Here is a 23,964-nt window from a genome sequence, read left to right on the forward strand (position 1 = left end):
GCAAAATACAATGGGAAAAACCCATTGGCTTTTTTTTTTTTCAAGAGAAGCAGGGTGATGCTAAGTTTCATGTTGGCCTACAAAAAAATCTTCATCCCTGCAGCACTCTGTTGAGTCAAGAACGCCCAAACGAAAGTCTAAATAGGCATTACAGGAAGTGGACACCAAATGCACTGTGATTTAGTGGCATCAGTAGTGGATATAAAATAACACGCAAAAAAAAAAAGATGCATGGGATGCTATAACTTGTACAGTGAATGCTGGATCTGGAGAAGGGCACACAATTGATGAAGTTAAGAAAAATATTGCCAAACACAGAAAAGAGGCACTGACCACTGCAGAATGATATCCATCCATCCATCCATCCATCCATCCACCCACTTATCTAGAGCCAGAGCTAGCGACTCTATCCAGCTCCTCCTGGGGGACCCCAAGGCGTTCCCAGGCCACACGACATATGTAATCCCTCCAGCATGTTCTCTGGATTTTCAGCCATGGTCATGGAAGATGCGCTCCCTACGCCGGGCATTATTCTGCAACATGTTGCAGCAACAGTGAATATGCCATTGTACAAGTAGACCTAGGGTGCAGACATAGGCGTACTTCAGTCCTACGCATAGCGTGATCATTCACTGATAAGTGGATGGCATAGTTCTCCATTAACATAATTAATGTGACTTGAAGTGTTAGTGTAGTGTTCAACTGTAGAATTAAAGAAAACACAATAACCATAATTTGCACAAACATGTCAGCACTCAAAAGTGCACGTGTGCTCTTGAGTATGTGTAGATTCTGTTCTTAACAATAAATCCCAAATAGAAAAGTAGTAAATCTTTGTGAAAGCTCCATAAGTGGGTTTTAAGACAAAATTTCTTGGTAAATGAGGCCCATTCTTGTCATTACATTAAAAAAAGCTGCTGTTGTGAATACAATAATGTCTAATTTTCTAATATGATATGAACCCAATTTTCAAACATAATTTCCAGAAATTAAACACTGTTTTATGTTTCTGGATTAAATAAAATTGGGAGAAAAAAAGTTGTCTACACTTAAACTGGACCAAAGCTTATATTGCTCAAGTATTTCATAATAAGTCCTGTCGCCAGAGGTGCCGCTAAATCCTAAACAAAAAAGAATATTGCATTTTAAATTACATTATATTAAAATTTCAGTAAGACTTATTCCTTTATTCTGTGTTTTTCTGTTTTCAGGAGGACATGAACTTGAATGAGGAAAAAAAGACTCCTTTGAGAGAGAAGGACCTCAACACAAAGAGAGAGATGGTCATCCAGTATATTTTTACTGCCTCTAAAACTGTAAGTTTATTTTTAACTTCATTTTATTGTCCATATTTTGCTGCCTAACTTTATATAGTTACATGATTTGTGTTTAAATATTATGTACTTTTAAGACCTTGTACTGTGTGAACATATTGTGTCATTTGTGTATTTTTGAAAGAAAAATGACATCCCATGTGGGAGCAGGCCCAAGAGAGACTGGGTAGGGATTGAATTTGTAGTAAATCTGATTACAAGCCAGTGAAATCTCATTTGTCTTGCCATTTCAATCTGGAAGAGATGTAGTTACACCTGCACTGGGACACATTTATAAAAATACACATTCTGTTTTGAGGGTGTGAATATTTAACAGAGTAGTCATTTAAATGCAAAATTAAAAGTAGTCATGATGTGAAACCTGGTACCTTGCAAGAATTTAAATAAATAAATAAATAAATAAAAATCGGTCATCAAATTACAGAGGATGTGCTTATGTCATGGAAGGAGAGAGCCCACTCACTAATATCCAAATAAACCCAGTAGCATGCCTGCTGCCTTGCTGCATACAGAGCTTGCCTCTCTCCTCCTCACACTCTCATTTTCTCTTTGCCTTTTTTGCTCTACCTCTCTGGTTGGCTCACCCAGTCCCAAAAGCTGTTCAAAATAGATTTTCAGCTTTAATAATTTCTGTTGCTTTTGGGTGATAGTGCATTACAACATAAATTGTTGATGCTTTTGAGTAATAGTGCTTCACAACACAAATGGATGAGGTTTGGTATTAATTCTTAATAACATTTTTTTTTTTTGTGTGCTGGAAGATAATTGATTAGTTTTTGTGCGTTTGCCATCATGCTTGATTGGCCCTTCTCCAAAGTTTCAGCATTGAGCCCCAAGCTTTTCCTTTACTCACCCTCACAGCAGACAGACGGATCTTGATAGAGGGTGATAAAACTGTTAGTGTTCAGAGGAAAATGATTAAATCTCCAAAGAAATGGAAATTTTGGACCATTCTTTCTCTCCCGGACCAAAAAAGGCCATGCTTTACATCGATTTCTCTTACCCTTAAGAATAGAATCCTATTGAAAGACCACAAATTGCAGGTGATACTCCATTAAATATCTACCCCAGAGTGTGTTCATAGTTAATATGGATTCGGTCCGTGATACTTACTTTGAATAATAATGAAAACTCAGCCTACCTGAGGTGTTTTTTGTATTGATTTTATATTACAGAAGCTTGAGAATAACCTTTTTGTGGAGGCACCTCCAAGCTTAAATCAACTGTTGCTAACAAATATCACAGATATTAACCACAGGGATGGGAATTGAGAACCGGTTCCGAATTGTCCGTTCCATCAGATTCATATGCCTCCAAGCTTATCCAGGGATTCCCACACATTAATTTATTTGTGGCAGCCTGCCATAATATTAACATGTGTTGGCACATATCTGCTTTCCATTTTTGGTGCCTGACCATTCATTAGGAGCGCTGTTGGAATATATATACCGTTCATTCATTGCACCACACTCTTGGGGCCGCAGAACCCCAGGCACGGTGCATGTGAAACTTAACCCTTCATTGCTTTGGGTCAAAGAGTTTGCTTTCAATCAATCAATCAATCAGAATTTATAAAGCCCAATATCACAAATCACAATTTGCCTCAGAGTAGGCTTGTGCCGATTTCCAGTTTAACCGGTTCGGTCCGGTTTAAGAGCTCCACCCGGTTTAATTCACGTCAACCTGATAAACCGAAGGAGAGAGAGGAAAAAAAAAAAGCTTTTCACATTGGCAGCGTGTCAAGGGACTATATTCAACTTATCTTGCATTGTAACATGCATGCAACTTAATAAGGTTTATGTTTGTTTATAAATTAAGTGGAGGAGCCTACAAGTGTTTTGTTTAGTTTGTCTCAGAGGCTTCAGAGGGACTTGGCAGCTCCACTCTGCTCAGCTGTCTGCTGCTGCTGCAAGAGATCAAATTTCATTGGGGGTGGGGAAAAGTATGAGGGAGTCAGCAGTCATTCAGTTTGTTGCCCTAGTAACCCGTTTCCACTGAAGAAGTTCCTGATACTATTTGGGGGTCTGGAACTACTACAGGAACGTCCTCTCGCTCGGCCCTCTTAACCGCTGTGTCTTGAGCGGAGTCGGAGGAAGGTTCCTTGGTGTCCTTCTGCGTCGTCTTCTTCTTGTATAATCTTGTGTGTATTGGCGGTTAATACAGCATTACCATCACCTAGTGGACTGGAAGCGCATTACACCTATAATGGGCTTTTATTGGGAAAAATAGCTCAAATGCGACCCCCAGTGGTAAAATTAGGTATATAATTCGATATATTGGTTCGGTTAGATATTTGGCTTTAAATGAAACCGGTTGGAAAATTTTCAAACCGGCACAAGCCTACCTCAGAGGGCTTTACAGCATATGACATCCCTCTGTCCTTAGGACCCTCGCAGTGGATAAGGAAAAACTCCCCCAATAAAACCCTTTAACGGGGGAAAAAATGGTAGAAACCTCAGGAAGAGCAACTGAGGAGGGATCCCTCCTTCAGGACGGACAGATGTGCAATAGATGTCGTACAGAACATCTTTCGAGCATCTGTCGTACAGAACAGTTTTCACTTGCCTCTGCAGCAGCTGCTCCTCTCATCTATCGTTCTGATCTGATCAGCTCTGGTCTGATGGACTGATCAATCATCATTGTCCATGACTTAGACAAACTGCTGCTGCTGAGGAAAAAAAATCATGAATAGTTGTGATTGCGCTGTATTTACCCCTGAATTTAGAGAGGGAGCACATAATGATAGAGATGGCCCCACACATGCACACAAAGAAACCCTCGAAGGTTGCTGGCATGTTTGACAGTTGTACATTGTACAACAATGTTGTCAAACTTGTGCATCTATGCTAGTAGAAACCTGCAACAAGAAGAGGAGGAAGGTGTCATGGCAGAAATTAAAAAAATGGTCCAAAGCATGGCTTCATTTCACAAAGAAAGATGACAACAATGCTGTTGTAATATCTGTAAAATGATAATTTCAAGTTAAGGAGGAAACACTGGCACTTTGCTGGTCTTCAATTCCAGGAATACTATGTATTTGACATGCTACGCCACTGCTTCCCAACAAACTAACACGTCCGTTACCAAGGGTAATTATCCTATGTCATAATAACATCAGGACCACGCAGGCAGGCTCAGCAGATTTTTTTTCTCTGACAAAGAAATCCTATATGACACGAAATGCTGTCCAAATATTCAATCAATATAGATATCAATGTCAATAAGGGTATAACTGATAATATCATTGGTATCAATACAATCTTATCAGGTCCCATCCCTAATTAACCAGAGCTCAGGTTACCTCAAATTGCACTGGTGAACGCTTAGATCATTCTTAACATGTTTGTTTTTTAAATGTTAACAAGTTGGCACAGTGTGTTGCAAAGGCTTAAATTTAATATATTTGCTTTAATCAGACATCCTTCCAAAGTTGCCCGAGGCTGTCCATCTCTAGTTACCATGGGGACCATCAGCCTGTTTATAAGCTTCCATTCGTTTACCTGCATAGCAAAAAGAAATAGGAGACACTGCGCTCAACTCAGTGCGACCTTGAAGACTGGGTGCTGTGCACTGAAACAGTGAAGACGCCAAGGAGAGGTGGTAATAGGGACGGAATAATTCTCCAAAGGGAGGCATGTTGGATACACTTCCTTGATGCCTTCATTCCCAGTTGGATGAGTGAAGGGATTTCATTAGCTTGTTTCTAATGAAGTGACTATAATTTGTGTTGTTCCCTTGATTTTTCATGACTTATTATCCTACGCCATGAGGGTCTGTGCCTGAAAAGGTTGTGGCAACCCCCCCCCGTTTGGATTCACAAGTTGTGTGGGTTGCAGTCACCTTTAATTAACCCCACCTGTGTATATTGATTGGGAAATTGCCAGAATACATGCTGAAGAAGGGCATCTTTCCTGAAACGTCCATGTGGCAATATTAAAATGTCGAACTGAAGTGCTGTCCTAGTTTTACCCCCCCCCTTTTTTAACCTGCATAGTAAAATAATGTTGCCATTGGCCAAAAGGCATCAAATTAAAATCCTACAAAACACCAGTTTTATGAAATGCTACATTTACATAAGTCATGGTAAATTGCTTATTTCGAGAAGGAAGTTGTGTAAAAAAAAAAAAAAAAAAAGCATGTTGACATACGGCATCTCTCATGTTGGTAATTACTGAGTTAATATATTGTGACAGTGTGTGTGTAAGATACTCAGCAGGCTGGATTTAATTCTGCTTTCAATTCTTAAATCACTCTCAAGACCATGGTCAAATTATGGCCATTATTTTATGAGGCTGGCTGGGCTCTCATGTAATAATTTGCCCTCTCAGACCAATACCAGGCCCTTCAGCAATAACACACTCAAGGTTATGCTATTATTACAGGCGGATGAAGCTTTGGGGGCTTTCTTTCTATTTGCGCCTAAAATGACTCAAGGCCTCGGGCCGGGGCGTCCAACACAGACAGCACAGTGACATCTGGTGGCTTGTAAAACTTATAGCAGCCCTTTAAGACAGGAGCCAAGGCACTACCACACCTCGCTGGTTTTAATTGTTTTAGCCTCATATGTGTGCAATAAAAGTCGGAGAAGCCTGCGTGCTATTATTAAATCTGTAATACTTGAGTTCAGAGGTGCTGCATTAAAAGTAGATGCTGTGCAAATAATGAATCATTTAAATGCATCGTCCATAAAGCCTAGACATGCAGACACCAAAGTTGGCTTATGTGTTTTAAGTTCATGGCTGATATTTATGGAATAATATTTAACACATGAGCTGTGATGTGATTGCAAAATGATACTGACTAAATGCTCTTATTACTTCTGTGACATTATTACTAGGTACAAGGTGGAAATGTGCTCATACGCATGATTATACCTTTTTTGTACATCTCCATATTTTTCAATTTGTCTCCTCTTTTATCTCACCGATGTGCCTATCACATAGTTTAGCTGCAAAACTTTAAAAACTGTCAATTGAATGAGGCTCTTTAAAAGCTTTGGACATCATCAGTCCCGTGGTATTCTTCATTTATTACAAGCTCTGGCACAACGTACTGAAACAGTAAGCTTCAGTGGAGTAAACAAACTCTGGTGTGCTGGTATCATCCGCCCATCTTTACTATATTGTGTTGTACTGTTGCACAAGTTTCCTGTTAAAGTGATTTTTTTTTCAGTTGACTATTGAATTTTTTTTGACTGGAGATAGGGAATGTTTCCCTCCTACCAAAAATCTCAGGAATAAGGGGATGTATATTGATGTATGTTCTGTGCTGACTTAGTCAAGTGTGGCTCAGGCTTGCGATTTTCGTAGATTGCCTTGCAGAGAAACAATTGTCATGTATTTTGTTACACAAAATAATCTCTGACCTTTTGCCAGTGTGTTGCGGCGCAGCAGTTGTCTTGAAATAACCAAAATAATTCTACTTCTCGGAGACCCCACTGTGTTGATTTGTCTGCAGTGCCCCTGCTGTGTGGGAAATGGTGTTTTACTTAGTGTTGCCTTTTAAAGCAAGAATTTTCAGAAAAGTCTCTCCTCTGTCTCAGTGATGCACAGCATGTCACTAAGACTGAAGAGAGGGGCAAATTAATAGGCCATTAAAAAATCCCTGTGTTCTCAACTAGTGTTCTTATTTGCAAAGAAAGTATTTTTCAAGTCTCCTGTATCTCGATACAGTGTTCATACTGTAATTGTTCTCTTGTACAGCTTTGAAGAGATTACTTACTTATGCAGTTTCAATAATATCGATGTGGATCAAATCCTACAGTCTTTTATCAGTGCAAAAATGCTACAGTTCAGCAAAAGCCAGGGTTCCTACGCAAGTATGGAAAGTATGGAAATAAATTTGATCAATTTCCAGGTATTAAAAAGTATGGAAAATGAAAAATAAAGTATGGAAAATATTTATGTTTCCAGACTATTACCACTGTTCTAAGCACAGTTTGTGTGAGCGCAAACGTCTCAGAAAACATACCGCCCCTTTTACCTGATTGACAAGTGGTATGTGCAGTCCGCTGCCCCATGACCCTCCTCCAACCCCCTAGGTATCAAGTTTCACTCCAACACTGCATCTTCGACAAGAAGACGAGTTTCACATGGTTCACAATGGGTAGATGCAAGTTTTTGGATGGATGCCTTGACAATAGGTGATTCTGACCACATGAAAGGAAAAAACACCGACGTCTCGTTACTGCATCGTTCACACCCAGAGTCCCAACCTTTTTGCCTCAGCCCAGACATTGAACTTACCCGAGTTTTTATTTGCATGCCATTATGGTACTTGGCTACAGTCGCCTATTAAGAATAATTAAATATGATGTGAAATATGATACACTGATATATTTACTCAGATGTCGCATATTGTCTGAAAACAAACTTTGAGCAGTCTAATTTTGCCAAATCAAGTGGGTATCTTCCAAACTTGACTATTTTGCAGGCAATTTAACCTGAACCTTCTCTGACTTCCTCAGGATGAACTGCTTGCAAGTCTCAAAGACTTCTGATCTGATAACATTAAACATGAAGCACGAGCTCACTGTCTCAACATTAATCAAAAATAAATGTAGTCTACTGATTTACAAATTCCAACTGTGGCTAAGACCTCAATTAAAGTGACTGAGTGTTGAAGGAGGATCACTGAAAGAGGAACATGTTCCCAAGTGTACAGTACAGAGTGAAAACAAAGCATGTGGACTGTAGACTGAGTACTAAAAAGAAAAAAGCTTTAAAGCTCGTTGTGTTTAAGTTAACCTGATAAGCCTTTTAACATTGTAGTTTCTTTGAATTCCAGGATATCTAATCGGAGGAAAACTTTTCAAGTTTTAGCAAAATTTGCCATTCAATTTGATGTCGACTGTGTTTTCATGGCATGAATTTCCGTGTTAGTTAATAACCATGCATTAGTAATAATTGCTACTCTTTTCCTAATAAAACCTCTGCTCATGGTGACATAAATATTTTACATGGTCTTGATTTGAATAGTTAATCCGTAAATTGCATGAATTCATAAACAGGTTGAGGCTCACCAGTTCAGGCTGTTGTATCAGTGCTTGGTGTGTTACAGCATGGTTTGGATGCACCAGAGGTAGTGGTGTTGACCTCTTACAGGAGTGGTGCTGTTTCTGTCATTCACAGGCACAGTATGATGTTTAGGTAATGTTGGCTTTCACTACAGCAGGGAGACGAAACCTTTGTTGCCTGTCGCAGATGGGATGTCAGTTGTTATCATTGTTATTTGCTATCTCTGCATCCTCTCCTCAGTGTCCGATATGTCTGAGGGGAGGTAGGGGGGGCTCAGAACAGAGGAGTAAGTGCTCTGATAGTGAGTGTGCACTGAGACAGAGAGATCGAGGCATTGTGGCCCTGCTCCACTTCCCTGTCCCGTCGTGTGGAGAGGAGGGCCCCAATGGAAAGGTTGGCTGAGATTGGGAAGCGATAGGAAGAAAGCTGCTCCATTACCATGATTGTTCTAGGCACAGTTATTTGAGAAAGAAGTGGAAATCGCAGACAGGATTTTTCCCCACAGGGGTGCAGGTAGACGTGATGAGAGGACATTGATGTGCAAAGATTCATACTTGTTTGAAGTCAAATTTGACCATACCTCACCACTCTTGCTGGTGCAGTGAAAGGGTTTTTGCAAAGTTTGATGTGATACACGAAACAGTGGAGCACAGTCCTTTGCACTGCAATTCAGTTTGCTTATTTTGTATATAATTACTGTATGAATACATTCACCACATTGTGTATATACTGTGAATCGATCACTATATGTTGAAAATATAGTTAGAAATGGCACGGAATTCTTTAAAGTTGAAAAATTTTATTGGAAATGAAGAGGCAGACAGCTCACAGAGTACAAACCCCTGGCTGCCCCTGCAGCAAATGATGGGGCTGGGAGTGGGGGGCACAGCTCCTCTGATTCCAGCAGTGGACCAACAGGCTGTCACTAATACTCCTTTGGCTAGAAAGGCCCAGCCAGAAGTGCCTGTTGCTGCCATGAGCGGCACCCATGGTTCTCTGACTGCTTGAGGCCTTAGAAATACCAAGAGACAAACAGGCTGGTCATCATCATCATGTCCATCCAGGACGGGAGAGTTGTTTGACCACTGGGCCAGAAGAAGAAAAGGGAGGGAGGTAGACATTTACTGTATCAGTGATGGGCCGGTGTGCAAGCAGGGAGTGGGTAGAATTGGTGAAATTGCAGCCACTGTTCCAGTTACTCACGACAGCGAGATAAATATGAGGCAAGGGTAGGCCTTGGCTGACGAATTGCAGTCGAGAGCCATCATAAGAGCAAACAAGAGCACATTTTAGCCCTGATGGTAACAGCAATGGAGGGTAGAGTGCTAGATTCATGGAAGTACTATGTGATTGGGAGGAGGGTGCATTTATATGTCTTGCAGTAATGAAGCAGAGCATTATTGGGGTAAACCAATGGCAAAGTTCCTTTTTTGTCTTTTTCCAGAGGTTTATACTGGATACCAAGCTATTCAGTAGCCACTTAGCTAGTATCACAAGAGACTTGGAGCTGATACCAATGTTTTTGCTTTCCTGGCTCTTCTTCAGTGTGCACATGTAGATTTGGCTCTGTCTATATGCAGTATCAGTTGCCCTTTCTGAAGCCTATAGAGGTGCTTATGATCAGCACACATTCATTGATGATTGAAGGTAAAAGTGAGTCTTTTAAGTGAGATAGATTTTGACAGCTAGTTTAACATTTATTATATATTGAGGAGAATGTCATAGATTGGGGCCTGAGGTGTCATGGGAGATACAGGCTGGGCAGAGTTCCATTGTTTTGGCAGCCTGCAGGGGTTAGGGATTATTTATCCCTGCTAGTGGTGATACAGGCTGATTTCTAAGGCCTTTGATGAATCAAAAACATACCCAACGATATGTGACGGCTTGGCATTAGTGCAGCTTTCTTGAAAAATCGAAGAAGTGTAGCTTTCTCTCTACACCACTCTCCCACTGAAAACCACACAAAAGACTTCAGCCTTAATTTTCCTGCTAGTCTTCCCAGATATTTAAAAGCTATGTGTGTGTATATTCACTAGTTTGGAGAGATGTGTGTGGATTATTATTAGACCGGCGAGGTACAGGGGCTGCTTTTTTCATGATCAGACACATTTTCTTCGGAAAGCTGTATTTACAAAGCCATCTTCCTATGGGTACATGAGGATTGGGTCAGTGCAGGGGAAAAGGGTGACCTTTTAGTCATGCAAGTAGTCCAAATCTACATGTGACACTTCGAATGGTTTCCTAGAATCTCGCAGTGTGAAGGATGATGGCCGTCTCAGTTAATTGCTGTGCTTTCTGTTGATGACTAAATTGTGAGCCAACATCAAAATATTTCAGATTCTGTGCCTCTTAGGAAATGTGCATGTTTGGGAAATGTGTCATTTTGGTGTCAGATATTTGAAAGTTTGGTAACTAATAAAGATTCTCGACTTGCCACCATACTGAGGAGAACAGAGGAATAAGCTTTTGCGTTTATCCTTAACCCTGGGCTTGCTTAGGGATGTTAGGCGTCTGGCTTTGATCCAAAAGCTTTGAAAAAATAGGTGGTCAAAACATGTTGTCATTTTTACTTCAAATGTTAGACTAATTACAAAATATCACTGCTGCGGGTGTTTTTTTTTTGGAATTTGATCTTAAGAAAGTGTTTTGAACTTTTCAGTGTTAATTAGGAAACTATTTTACAGAAACAGGTATGAACAAAAAAGTGAAAATAGAAGTATGGTTGTCATAAAAACTATGTAGTTATACACATGTATGCTTGTTGTATGTGGCTGTCATTGGTTTAACTTGCACATTGTCAGTTAATTAATAATGGCACACCTGTCCCAGGGACACCACAAACATGGTAAGGACACAGTTGTTGGGCGATTTAATGATTTTTTTCAGTAGTTACCAGTATACTGCCCACTACAGGTCACATTCAGCTTCATGTAGGAAAGCCACCAACCTCACTCGCACATGCCCATCCAGTGGCAGACTTATTCTCATGCTAATGTGTAGGTGAAACTAGGGCTGTAGATGATGGTGATCACAGTGTTATCTTGGTCAATCTGGTCAATAATTTAACAGGATTACACACTGACTTTGGGAACATCATGCATTTATTGAACTTAAATAACTCGTGGCAGGTGGCCCATTGACCGAAATTCTTACTATAACCGTTAAGGCACTCATACTGGCATATTGTCAAAAAATAGATAAAAACCAATGACACAAATGTCAGTAATATAATGTAATTTTGTACATAAGACTCTGACTTTATGATTCCTCTACTGCTAAAGTGCATGTATGAAGACATGTTGTAACGGAGCTTAAGCACTTTGACCATATGCTTTATTTTTGTATTATCTGCGATGCACAGTATATGTGAGTGTGGTGAGATATCCGCAGTGATAAACACTCCTTAACATTGATTAAAAATTTGGCACAGTCAAATCTGCAGTGGAAGGCTGCCTGAATGCTGTGGGGAGAAAGGCTCTCTGGTTTGTCTCGTTCCACTAATCCAGTGGTTCCCTACTGGTGGGTCGTGGTCCAAAAGTGGGTGGCGGGTCCGTTCTGAACGGACCGCAAGTGACCTGCCAAAGTGTCAAGTTTGTAAAAAACATACTTTATTTTTAAGACCAATGAAATGTGGGTACAGAGCTTGTATTTTTAAGTGCAGCTCTCTTCTGTGGAGTGAGTGAGTAACAGACAGCTACTTGACAGAGACAACAAACTAGTATTAAACTGTGTGGACCTTGAACTAATGACTAAAAAGAAATCTGGACCCTGTAGCTGGACCAGTTGGGAACCACTGCTCTAACAGACACATTTGGGTGGCGCCATTGTAAAAAACGCGCCGGGATGATATTTTTGCTGAGGGTTGCTGCACAGTATAAATGTGTAAGCATCACTTTGTATGTGCATGACCCTCCAGGAGCTACAGAAAAACTACTCACACGTACTAACATTGGTGGTTCCATCAACTGTTAGTCCACAGAATGTGCGCTTTCTCACCTCAGACAGAGTTTCTCTTTGGAGTGTGTGTCACAAAATTTGAATCGTGTTGAACACATCCAGGTTTCTCTTTGTTGAAGCCACTCACTCACGTACAGCACTCTCAGCACCCACCTTAGTGTGCTTATGGTTGTAAATAAAACGTTGGCAGCCATTCTAAGAGCGCCGCCTCATAATGTAATGACAGCTCAACAGGCTGCACTCACAGTGGTCGAGGTGGCAGCAAGTTATTTTTAGAAATAAAGTCACTCGAGGTTTGGAAAAGTTTGCAACGCTGAGCCCACCGCTGTAAAGGAAAGTATGCTGTATTTAACGCAGGGTTAAACATTATAAATTATTATAAATCAATGGTTAACATTAGGGATGATGATGCCAAGGCAGCTTTCCAGTCACCACTAATAAGAAAGGGAACATTCATAGAAATATTCCAGAGAAAGTTGACTTTTTTTCTGGTCTTTTGTCTGCATATTGCCAGAAAAGGTATTCATTCGTGAGTGCCTTTTCATGCAAACAGGAATACTGCATCTCAAATGAAGAGAAAAGAATATGGAGAGACAGGCATATAACACACACACACACACACACACACACACACACACACACACACACACACACACTTATCTGATTTATCAGGTATTAAAATAATATTAATTCAAGTAGGCTAGACTTAAATTGATTTTCAGGTGTATAAAGAGACAAGTGCACAATACTGGAAAGGGATCCTTGGGCACTTTTGCACATTTGTGATGTTGCAGTTGACTGTTAAAGACTCTTTTTGGCCTTGTGTTGTTTTGATCACTTTTTCCATGGCTGCACTAAATAGATGTCTTCTTTCTCTCTCTCTTCCAGGGTAGCCTGAGAAGCAGTCATCAGATATCTCCCCAGGAATTCCTGGGAGAGTTGAAGTCAGGGGTGATGGACGAACGTCTGTTTGCCTGTCTAGACTCATTGCGAGTGTCCCTTACCAGCAACCCTGTCAGGTACAGTGCAAGGTTATGGCAGTGGAAATGGACTTGTTTTTTTAAAAGCCCTCACATTTGTCTCTTTTGTACTTATCACACAGAAGACAACGTCATTTTGATAGGATCACCATCATATGCCATATTTTATTTAACATTCGCACATGTCTTATTCTTCCTTTTCAAAAATGTGTTTATTCATCAAAATAATTCTCATATTGCTTTACTGTAATGAAATGAAATGATTCAGGTAAGACATTTAAAAGGTGTTGAGTAGTGAAGTGAACAAAGCTGCAGCTCACATACTGTGAACCTCAGGGGTTGAAAATGCTACACGAGGAACAAAACACCAAAGCTTAATTACTGAGCTCATCCTGACTTGACCCAGAATCTGAGTGTTGTTGAAACTGAATGCAGAGAGTTCTACAAAGAATAATGTTTTCCATGACATTACTTTTTATAGGGGAAATGGTTAATAAGACATGACAATGGCAATTTAATTTTCACCTTTCATCCCTATGTATAGTCAAACGATCTCATTGTTCATAATTTCTTACTAATTACTGTCCATGTTGTGACATTTATTTTAGCTTGTATGCTTACTTACTAGAACAATAAGTTGCATTAACACTGACATTACGATAAATAGAGCTTAGTGTTGCCAAGGTACTGGAATTTCTAACTTTGATGCAATACCTAGAAAAATACTGATATTTGACACCATATTGAAGTGATAATACAGACATTTCATAAGTTAATAACTGCTAAACTGCAGTAATATTTAGCTTTTTCACTTCGGTAAGAAATAATCCTTACACTAATTTAACCCAATATTTGCAAAAGCTACAATTTAAAAATGACGGCGTGGGCTTCACATGCACACACACATGTACACCCTAAGTAACATGTGAGAGTGGGTAAAAAAAAAAAACAACTTGTAAAATGCCATGCCACATGCAAGCTTTGATGCTCTCAGTCCAACTGTGTGAAAATGACCATGGCCTAAGCTGGGTTGAAATCCAGTCCATATGTTTACAGTTAACATTATTATAAGAGTAGTGTGGCTCCTTTGGGGAACAGCTTGGTGCGCTGCAGCCCTACACTGAAGTGTAACTGAGTAATCACATAAGATATGCTTTCTCTTCATTTAAGAGCAATAGTAAAGATACAGAAGAGAAAATAAGACAGGTCTCTTAAATAAACAACTAATTGTTTTCCTCTTATGAAAAATCAAAATTCTTATTGCTTATTGCAAACAATAATGCGGCTCTAATTGCTACTTACACCATCTGATATTTTGTTTTTGGATATTTTATGCAGCACTGTGAGGGGAGTCGATGTGAATGTTCTTCTCTGTGTGTGTGTGTGTGTGTGTGTGAGACTATCATAATCATAACATGAGTGAAGCTCAGGCTTTCACAAATTGACTGCAGTATTTTATTTTCTGTGGTTGTATCTCTAAGTTAAGTTTTGCTCAAGAAAATAAACAAGGAAAATAAAACGCTGCAGCCAATTTGTGAAAGCCTAACCAGCCACCATATTGATTTACCTTCTTAAAGGGGAAACTTTGCTGATTTTTTTTATATTTTTTTTATCCAGCTCTGTGTCACCTCAGTGTGATGCGGTGGATGCGCTTAGAGCAGGCAGCTGTTGCAGATTGGAGCAGAGAAGAAATTAGCAGTAAAGTTGTCAAGTGGTAGTAAATATACAGTATAGTTTGTCCATGAATAAACACTCCAGCTCCTCTAGACCCAAATTAAGTATCCAAGTCCTGCTTCTTAATTGCTGGGTAAAGTGAGGAGCATTAGCCCCAAGGTGAACATCAGTCACGCTGACAGTGAGACTTTGAGTTAACTAAGTATTTTTAGAGTTGTTTAGCCAAAGTCAGCATGTGCTTTAGTTCGTCTGATTTATTACAATACCATTACTGACTGGAGATCAGTAAGAGTCATATTGATTTTCATACATTTATGTTCTCATCAGGCCTGTTGTTCTGCAGTGCTTTGTTGTTCATAGTTACAGTAATGATAATTATACTACTTGTTTACCAAGCTTGAAGTTATCAGTATTCTACAGTGATTGATTGTTTTTACAAGTCAGTAGCTAAAAAGCAATATATTATTCCTATCAGTTCATACATCAGTTTATCTAATATCATCATAACACGAAGGCCTTGCTGACATGAAAGAGCAGTTTATATGTTGACTGTATCCAGTGTGGTATTGGTCATACTATATCATGATTTATTGCTTGTGTATATTAGATTATTCTCTTGTTATTCTCTGTTCATATTCCAGGATGAATATGAACAGAGAGGGAGGGGTGGTCCTTTGGCACTAACTAAGTCATGTTAACAGGCAGGTCCATGGAAGTCTTGTCTTGGTTGTCTCCTCTCTTAGATTTAGATTGTTGCTTTGGGCTTTCTCTGTCTGAAGTCTGGGATTAGCATGCTTGTTTCTTATTATCATATACACTGCCAAAACTACTTTAAAGCCAGTTACGATCTTCCACTCAAACATTTAGTCTTCACTGACTTCCATTCTCTACCACCTCTTATCGCTATGCAGACAAATATATAATGTAAGCTACTTTAATGTCATAGATATTTTTTTTTTTGTATAATATAGTGTTTCCACAGGATTTCAAAATAGCCTTTTCCAGGCCTGGAAAACTTTTGAAAGAATAATTTTATAACATAAATTATCTTCACAAATATGAGCCTTAATTAAAATTGGTTGACGAAAGCCTTTTATTCTCTTAATTGACAAATTCAATGTAGCGCAGAGCTCTCGGGCAATTTTTTTTTTCATTTACAAATGTTCTCCTTGTGAGGTAACATCTTCTCTACACCGACCTGAGTTGCAGCTTGTATGCCAGAGAAATGTAAATTCACGCCATGCCAGGAAAGGGCAGATTTAATAGTGTTTGGCTTCACTTGGACAAGTAAAATAGATGGCTGGGAAAAGGACCTGGGATGTGCAAAATGGGGCAGTCTGGGCAAACATTTGATATTTTGAACATGGGAGAGGCAGCACCAGCTAGCCATGCTAAAGGATCAAAATTGTGCTCTTAGCTCCATCGTTGGATTTTTTTTATCCTGGGTACGACAGTGAGGACACCTTTTGCTCTTCAGGATTGATTCAGGGACTTCGACCTCAGATCAACCTTGTGACTAGTATGAGGCAATGGAGGGAAAACCATCATTTTCAAGAGTGTGGGATGAGGTGAGGATTCTACTTGCCTTGTCTTCTTATCTCATGGACAGGCCAGTGTTGAGAGGGGATTTTCCATTAACTAAGAATTGACTGTGGAGAATCAGAGGGACAAATCTTTGGTGGCTCAAAGGCTCCTTGTTGACAATGTCAGATCTCTTGCGGGCATGACCATGGAAGATATCACAGAAGAACTGCTACTGTCAGCTGCAGGAGCCATGCAGAAGTACTGTGGCAACCTGGATGAAGAGAAGAGGAAGAAAGAGCAGCAAGCTGTTGACCTGAAGAAAAAAGCCTTCACATATGAGGTGGATGTTGTGAAAAAGTAGATGGCTCCAAGGATGGATACATTTGTACCCTTGAGAAATCAGTGGATGAATACTCTGAGGGAGAAAAGTAAGAAGCAAACTGACCTTCAGTCACCATATCCATCAGTGTCTGCCAAACTGCAGAAGAAAAGAAAGCACCTCTGCTAGAGATTGAAAAGCAGATTGAAGAGAAGCTTATAGAAATTAAAAAATAAACCATGTGTAGGTTGTTTTTGGGGGTTTCTTAAGGGGGAAGCGCCCTTCTGTTAATGTTCCATTAGGTCAAAGGTAAATCCTTGAAGTCTGAAGATTGCAGTACACTTCACACAATGCCTTTCTTGCAAAGTAGTTCTGTCATGCTGTTCACGGCTGATTGAGGATGACTGCGGTGTTACATCATCTTATGGACTCTGGCCCTGTGTTTTATCCCTGATCTCTTCTGTTTGCAGTCGAGTGTGCTTCTGAACCAGAGGCTATTGTCTACATAGTGGTTGGTAACCTTTTTCATGTGAGGCTGATGCCAGTTTTACAGCTGAGCTCTGGTCAGATTGCGGGAGTTTAAAATTCTGACCAAATATTTTTGTGTTTATTCACACCCATACAGAGAAATTTATTTCACTGATTATTCACTCTCAAATACACCCTCAAAATAAACAGTAGAGAATAGCATTGCATCCCATGCTTCATGATCTTATCGAGCACCTTTCCGAAGCAAGTATGCATCATCTGGCACTCTTTAACACAGGCAGACTCAGCTTTCTCTTTCTAGTTGTTTTTATACATTCGACTGGATAGATTCATATTGGTTAAATATAGGAATCAATACTCTCTGTGTCTTTATTTGCACCATGTATTTTAGCCCTTGAATCTATCCCTCAAACCATCAAACCATCCTTTTGGATTGGCATGACTACCCTTCCTTTTTCTCCTTCCTTTGCCTCGAACCATTTTAGCATCAGTGAATGAAAATGAGTTTGTTTATATGTTGTTAACACAGCTGGAATCTCTCATCTCATTGATTTTTTTCTTATCAGGTCTTAGACTTCTCATGGCTAATAAAGCCTTTCTACTGCAAGGCTCATCTCTTTGAGTTCATATGTGGATTGCATTCCCGCCCACAGCCACTCTCTCCCACCTACTTACACAGTAGTGCATGAGTGATGGCACATGGGCGTAGGAGTTAAAGAACAGAGACCTCATTATGTTTTCTAGAACCTCTTGAGTGCTGCAGCTCTATCAAGACGTCCAAAAGAAAATTGATGTTAAGAGCTTTTAATCATGATGAATCCACTTTTTGTGAGCCTCGCTTTGTTTTTGATTAGAATCAGTGACATTAGCATAAATGTGCAAACACTGCCAAAAGCAGATGTGATTCAGAACTTGAATTGTACAGACAAACTCAAGTGTTACCAGTAAATATGATCTAATATAACATTGTCAGATAGCTTTTTTTTTGATGAGACATTGGTTGGATTAAAATAATATTAGTGACCATTAGGGGTGTAAATCACTGGTTTCATCACCATACCATATCATATCGATTCTTTGGACAACGATACAATATTTGCAGATATTACAAAGTCTGCCACGATATGATTTGGATCTGACGCGATTCAGGGGCCTGCGATCGATATGAGACGATATTATCTGCCTATTTAACACTTACAGAAGAAGCTGCCATCCCTTTCGTTTTTGCTTTTGGCTACAATAGAGTAAAACAACACAAGTAAATGCAGTAAAGTTAACTTTAAATTGGCTCCACAAACACATACAAAACAGTACATGGAATAAGTTAACCTTCAGGGCTTTCTGCTAGAAATTATTACATATGCTTATTAGCTTAAGCATGTGTATGTTTAAATTAGCCTGGCAGCTAGCAGAGTTATTTTTCTTTCTACGCATAGCTTAACAAATGTTATGTAATGTTATTATTTTTCTTGCTCACAGTTGGTTAAAGTCACTGTATCTTCCGTCACTCTCCCGCAGCACGGTTGAATTTCAGCCTGCATGTGCGTTTTTTCAGCCGAACATCACTGAGACAGAGCAGCTAATGTTAGCGAAGTTAGTGGAGTGAGATGCCGTCCAGGCAGGTACGTCATGTTTTATCTCGTAACGGCATTGTTTATTTATTTATTTATTTAAGATATTTTTAAGGCATTTTTGCCTTTTAATTGACAGGATAGTGACGTGTGAAGGAGGGCGCTGGAGTCGAACACGGGCCGCTGCGGCAACAGCCTTGTACATGGGGCCTCTGCTCTATCCTCTAAGCCACCGACGCATTGTTTTTCTATACGGAATGTGCTTTGTCTGTTGACTCAACAGACAAAGTACATCAGGTCAACTTGACCTGTATTTTCTCCATAATGGAAAATATTTTCACATTGCTGATATACTCCCGAGTAAATAACGTTATCGTCATCGCCTTTCTCTCTGCTGCTTGCTGCTGTTTGACAGTGACACAGACTTTCAGAATAAAGCATAACTTAAAGATGATGATATAGATTGATGATTTCACTTTGCTCGATGATACTGGATTGTTGATCATTGAATCGATATATCGATCCAGATCGATGGATCGCTACGCCCCTAGTCACCATATTAACTTATGTAATACTAGTGCTTAATAATATTAGTGATTAACCATGACTGGATGGATCTGTTCAAAATCTCCATAGATCAATTCAAAAAAACAAAACAAACAACAAAAAAATGCTTTCAACAGATCAAGTCATTCAAAAGATGTGTCAAAGTGATGAAATTTGGCTTTTTTTTTTTTTTTTTTTTTTAACCAGTCATGTTCATCCACACCTCTTGTTATTGACACGTCTCTATGTTTCACTCTTTGCCTGTATCCTCTGCCGTGTTGCACCTGTCTACAAACTAGTGTTGTCACAATAATGGAATTTCTAACTTGACACAAAACCTTGAAAAATACTATTATATTCACATTTTCCATGCCACAGGAAGAACTGACATTGAAGGCATACAAGTTAAAGTTTTATTACAGGATAACTACAGTACAAGCTATGACATGACAACAACACCTACAAATGGTTTTCAGAGCTTGGTGAATCATGAGAGAATTGCAGAATGATAATGAAAGCAACAGGGCTTGAAAACAAAAACTGCCAATATTAGGTCTGACCAGTGTGGTCTGTCTGCGTCATTGTGGTGAACCTGTTACTTTTTAAAGCAGAGAGTGGGAGCAGTGCTAACTGTGGCCAAGCAGAGTGAGGAAATGTGTAAAGAGATGCAGTGGCTTTGCCATTTGGCGTAACAGAGCAGGGATTCCTACCTGCTACACAGACTCCGTCTTTGTAGCATGTGGTTGCTGCCAGCTGTACTGTGTGCATGTTGAGTTTTGCCAACTGATACTGCACTTTTTTATGCAGGGTTTGGAAGTGTGGACTATATTAAGTGGTACTGAATTAATTAACTGGATTGTTTGAACAACAGGATGCATTGATATGTGAAATGTAAATACATACACACAAGGTTGCTATGCTGCTTCACATTGCCGCAGGTACCATGCAGTATTAATTTTATTTTAAACAGATTATACTAATTTATGTACACAGTTCCGTGTAGATTTTACCTGTTGAGGGCTGTGGACACGCACATAGAGACAAAAAATAAATAAGATAGACCGGCTGCAGAAAAACAGAGGAGAGCTGCGCAATGGCAACTTTTGTTAATAATAATGGACGCCCTCTGCTGCACGCATGCCTTGGCACATGTGTTGTGCTGTGTCCGTGTCCCATATATTTTGCAGGCTGGATGAGAAAAAAGATTATTCATGATTTTCCATTGACTGTAAATTGTTTTGTGTTTAGAATTCAAGCTAGCTTTTAGGAATTTAGTGCTTTATGTTGTCGACAATATTGCCTGACATTGGACATTGCATTCACTCTGATATCTGGAGGAGGGGTTTATTTTCCCTTGCTTATCACTGGAAACCAATGTATCCACTTCAATTTTAAGTCCACACTGTGGCTCAACCATTCCACCATACCTGTTTTGTTGGCATTTTGAAAGTGGAGAAGAGCAAACTAAAACGAACTACAGTTTTGGGCGATACTGACAGAACATGTCCATTTAGAGCAGCCGTGATAGCGGCATCAGTCTTGTCTAATCCCGCTTGTCCCACCCGTGGCTCTGACTGGCTCATTGAGTCCCCCCCATGGTGCTCATTGGTTGTTTTTTATTTTAACTGAGAAACCATTTCATATCACAATGCCAGATGAATCAGTCAACTCAAACTCAGGAGAGTGGGTGGATTGAAGCAAGGCAAGACTATGTGTCTATTTGTGCTAAATGCTATATATATTGTACTGTTGTTACTTGTCATAAATATGACAGTGAAGTTTGCACTACGTGACAAATACTGACATCAGAAATCCTGTTATTGCAAGAGGCACGAAATGGTTATTTCCAATCGAATGTATATGATAGTTTATATAATGTATAAATGACATATATGATAGCTGGCGCTGTGAGCTCGCATTAAACTGTGAAGTAAACAGCAACAGTCTATGCGTACCCACTGTTGTTTGTGGCACTCTCACCTGTGTGATCTTGAGGAAAACGTTGCCTGCAGGCACTGACTTTTGATTGAGTCACCGCTAATAAAATGGACAGTCAGGCTCATGTATAATGGCACAGTCTAGCTTGACCATAAATCTGCCTTGGCCAGAAACAGTGAGCCCGCAGTGGTAACCCCTCGCTATCTAATAGCACCATTACAATCCTGAGTTGTGGGATTGATTTGGCAGTAGAGGTATTTGTCTGCCACTGCTTTTGGATGCTGATCACTGTCACTTTTTTGGCACTGTTGTAGCAAACATCTCTCACTCACTGCCTCCATCCAATATGTGTTTGCATTCTACTAGTATAGGCTGACAGACTTATGTGCTCCCTCATCGGGTTCCTTCTGGCGGAGCACGCAGACTTAGAGGTAATTTGGTACTTCCTGCAGCTCCAGAGTGTCACCCTATGACGCTTGCCTCTGACCCCCGTGTTACCTTACCCACCTCAGCTATTCTAGTTCTTTCTCTTTCTGTTTTTGTGAGTAGAGGCCACAGATCTAGCCCACAGGACCAGCAAGGCTACAGGATGTAATTGTATTAAATGGATTTGATAAATGGATCTGACAAACAAGTGGAAATTGGTTTTTGATTTTATATTAAAACTGACCTTCAGGTTTAAGGCCCCGGATTTTTTTCTTTCTTTCCAGTTTAGCTATAAAGTAGGGTGCAGTTTAGCATCCCTCTTCCTTACACCAATGTTTTTTAATAAACCTTGGAAGCGCATCCTGTATCTCATACACCTACCACCCATGTACCCTACACACAGATTCACAATCCCTCAAACGATGAGGCTACAAAGGATATGCAAAAATGTTTTATTTCCTATCATGTTGAAGTGGTAGTTATGTATGCAGTAATGTGAATGTTAAAGCTATACATTTTGCTATCATTAGTGATATATAAGCAACTCTTGTTAATATTTTAGGACTTAACAGGGTCTTTTTAAGATTGACCAAGCAAAATTATTTTAGTATTGTCTGAGGAAGGCATACAAGCATAGAAATTATGTATAATATTCAAAGGTACAGTATGGCTTTGTTTACTGTCAACAAATTTGTAATGGTTTTTTTTAAGCATGTCTAATGGTTCTCGCTAAGTGATACTTGAAATGTTTGCTTGCAGCCCTTGTACCTGCTTTGATTAATATTCTTGAGACATAGATGTATAGCTATTACAATTTTAACTGTTATTATTTAAAAAAATGTGTGCAATACTTCACACTGTATTAAAACTACCAACACATTTATATATACAAACAGAATGTTTTTCTTAGTTTTATTACCTTAACATTTAAGGTATTTTAGAAACTTGTTGCTTAGTTTTTATAGGCATTGTTATTGTTATTGTTGGCAACCTGCTAGAGTGGCATCAATTAGTGACCAATGACCTACTCTGTTTCTATTTTAAATGTTCCACATTTCTGTGACTTCAGCCTCCTCCTTCACTCCGTCCCTGGAGAGCCCTCCTGTAGTCAGTTAACTTGCTATACTTGGGACAACATTTTAAAGTTAATTTTTTATTTCTGCTTCATAATCACTTTAGCGGAGTGCAACACTGTGCTGCACTGCCTGGGAACCTTGAAGGCATTCTCCTGAGACTCCGGTAGAAGTCAAGCTACCTTAGCTGTGAAGTTAGCCAGATAAGGCGCCTCATTTTTCTCTTTGATTTATGACTGTTTTTGTTTCCCAGGGAATGGGATGATGAATTTGTTTTCCTTATTTTTTAATGCTCTCTCCCTTGCTCTGTTTCTCAGTGTCTTTCCGAGATGATAGCCCTCAGTCGAATACTGCTGTGCCTCTTTTGCATCTGTTGATGGTGAGGTGTGATTACAGTATGCCTCCAATCCCAGAGTAAGCATTAATTACTGTTTATTGCATTGTAGGAATATCAAATAAAAGTAGTTTACAGTTTCCTATCCACATCTTGGGAGACTGACCAGCAACATGAGCTGATATTCCAACAAGTCATGTTGAAATCTTAGGCGGTACTCCTACAAGACGTGGAGGATTCTGAGCATTTACGTGTGTCAGTTGCAGATGGACAGCTGCTGCCAGAATCGTATTTCTAAACACTGTCTATACTACCCTGGTTCCTGGCCTATACTTTTTTCAGCATTTCAGTTTGGTCTGGTGTACTAATTGGTGGTATTTCCCTTGGTGGGAAAAACAACAAAGCCAATCAAAGTTTAGTAGGTGGGATTAAGAATTCATCTTCAAATGTGGATGAGATCAACACAGATATACAGGCTGATGTAAGCCGACTTGTAGATACCAATTAAAAAACAATTCTTCTTTAAGTAACATGAAAGAAATAAAATGCATAATTAAGCCGCAACTTTTTTTTTTCAAAATAAAATTGAAAATGGTGTTGAGGGAAACGGACATCAATTAATACTGACTTAATCAGTTTATTTTAGTAGGCAGACAATATTTACAATGGGCAGTGCACCGTAATCAACACTGAAATCAACACTTAAAAGCTAATTTGCAGCAATAGACTTATATACTTGTGAAATGTGCACACTGCTGGATGAGAAAATAGACCACCAAAACT

The 23,964-nt window shown here is 39.5% G+C and overlaps 1 protein-coding gene across 4 annotated transcripts in view; it reads left to right on the plus strand.

Annotated features, from left to right (window-relative positions):
* Positions 1 to 23,964, plus strand: part of LOC125878988 (protein diaphanous homolog 3-like) — a 242,149-nt gene that overhangs the window by 9,545 nt on the left and 208,640 nt on the right. For all 4 annotated transcript variants that reach the window (XM_049560553.1, XM_049560578.1, XM_049560561.1 and 1 more), the window contains 2 exons: positions 1,212 to 1,316; positions 13,196 to 13,326. In XM_049560553.1, the coding sequence (XP_049416510.1) occupies positions 1,212 to 1,316; positions 13,196 to 13,326 (236 nt within the window). The remainder of the gene's footprint in view (positions 1 to 1,211; positions 1,317 to 13,195; positions 13,327 to 23,964) is intronic.

The sequence above is a fragment of the Epinephelus fuscoguttatus genome, linkage group LG2 (genome assembly GCF_011397635.1).
Source record: "Epinephelus fuscoguttatus linkage group LG2, E.fuscoguttatus.final_Chr_v1".
NCBI lineage: Eukaryota > Metazoa > Chordata > Actinopteri > Perciformes > Serranidae > Epinephelus > Epinephelus fuscoguttatus.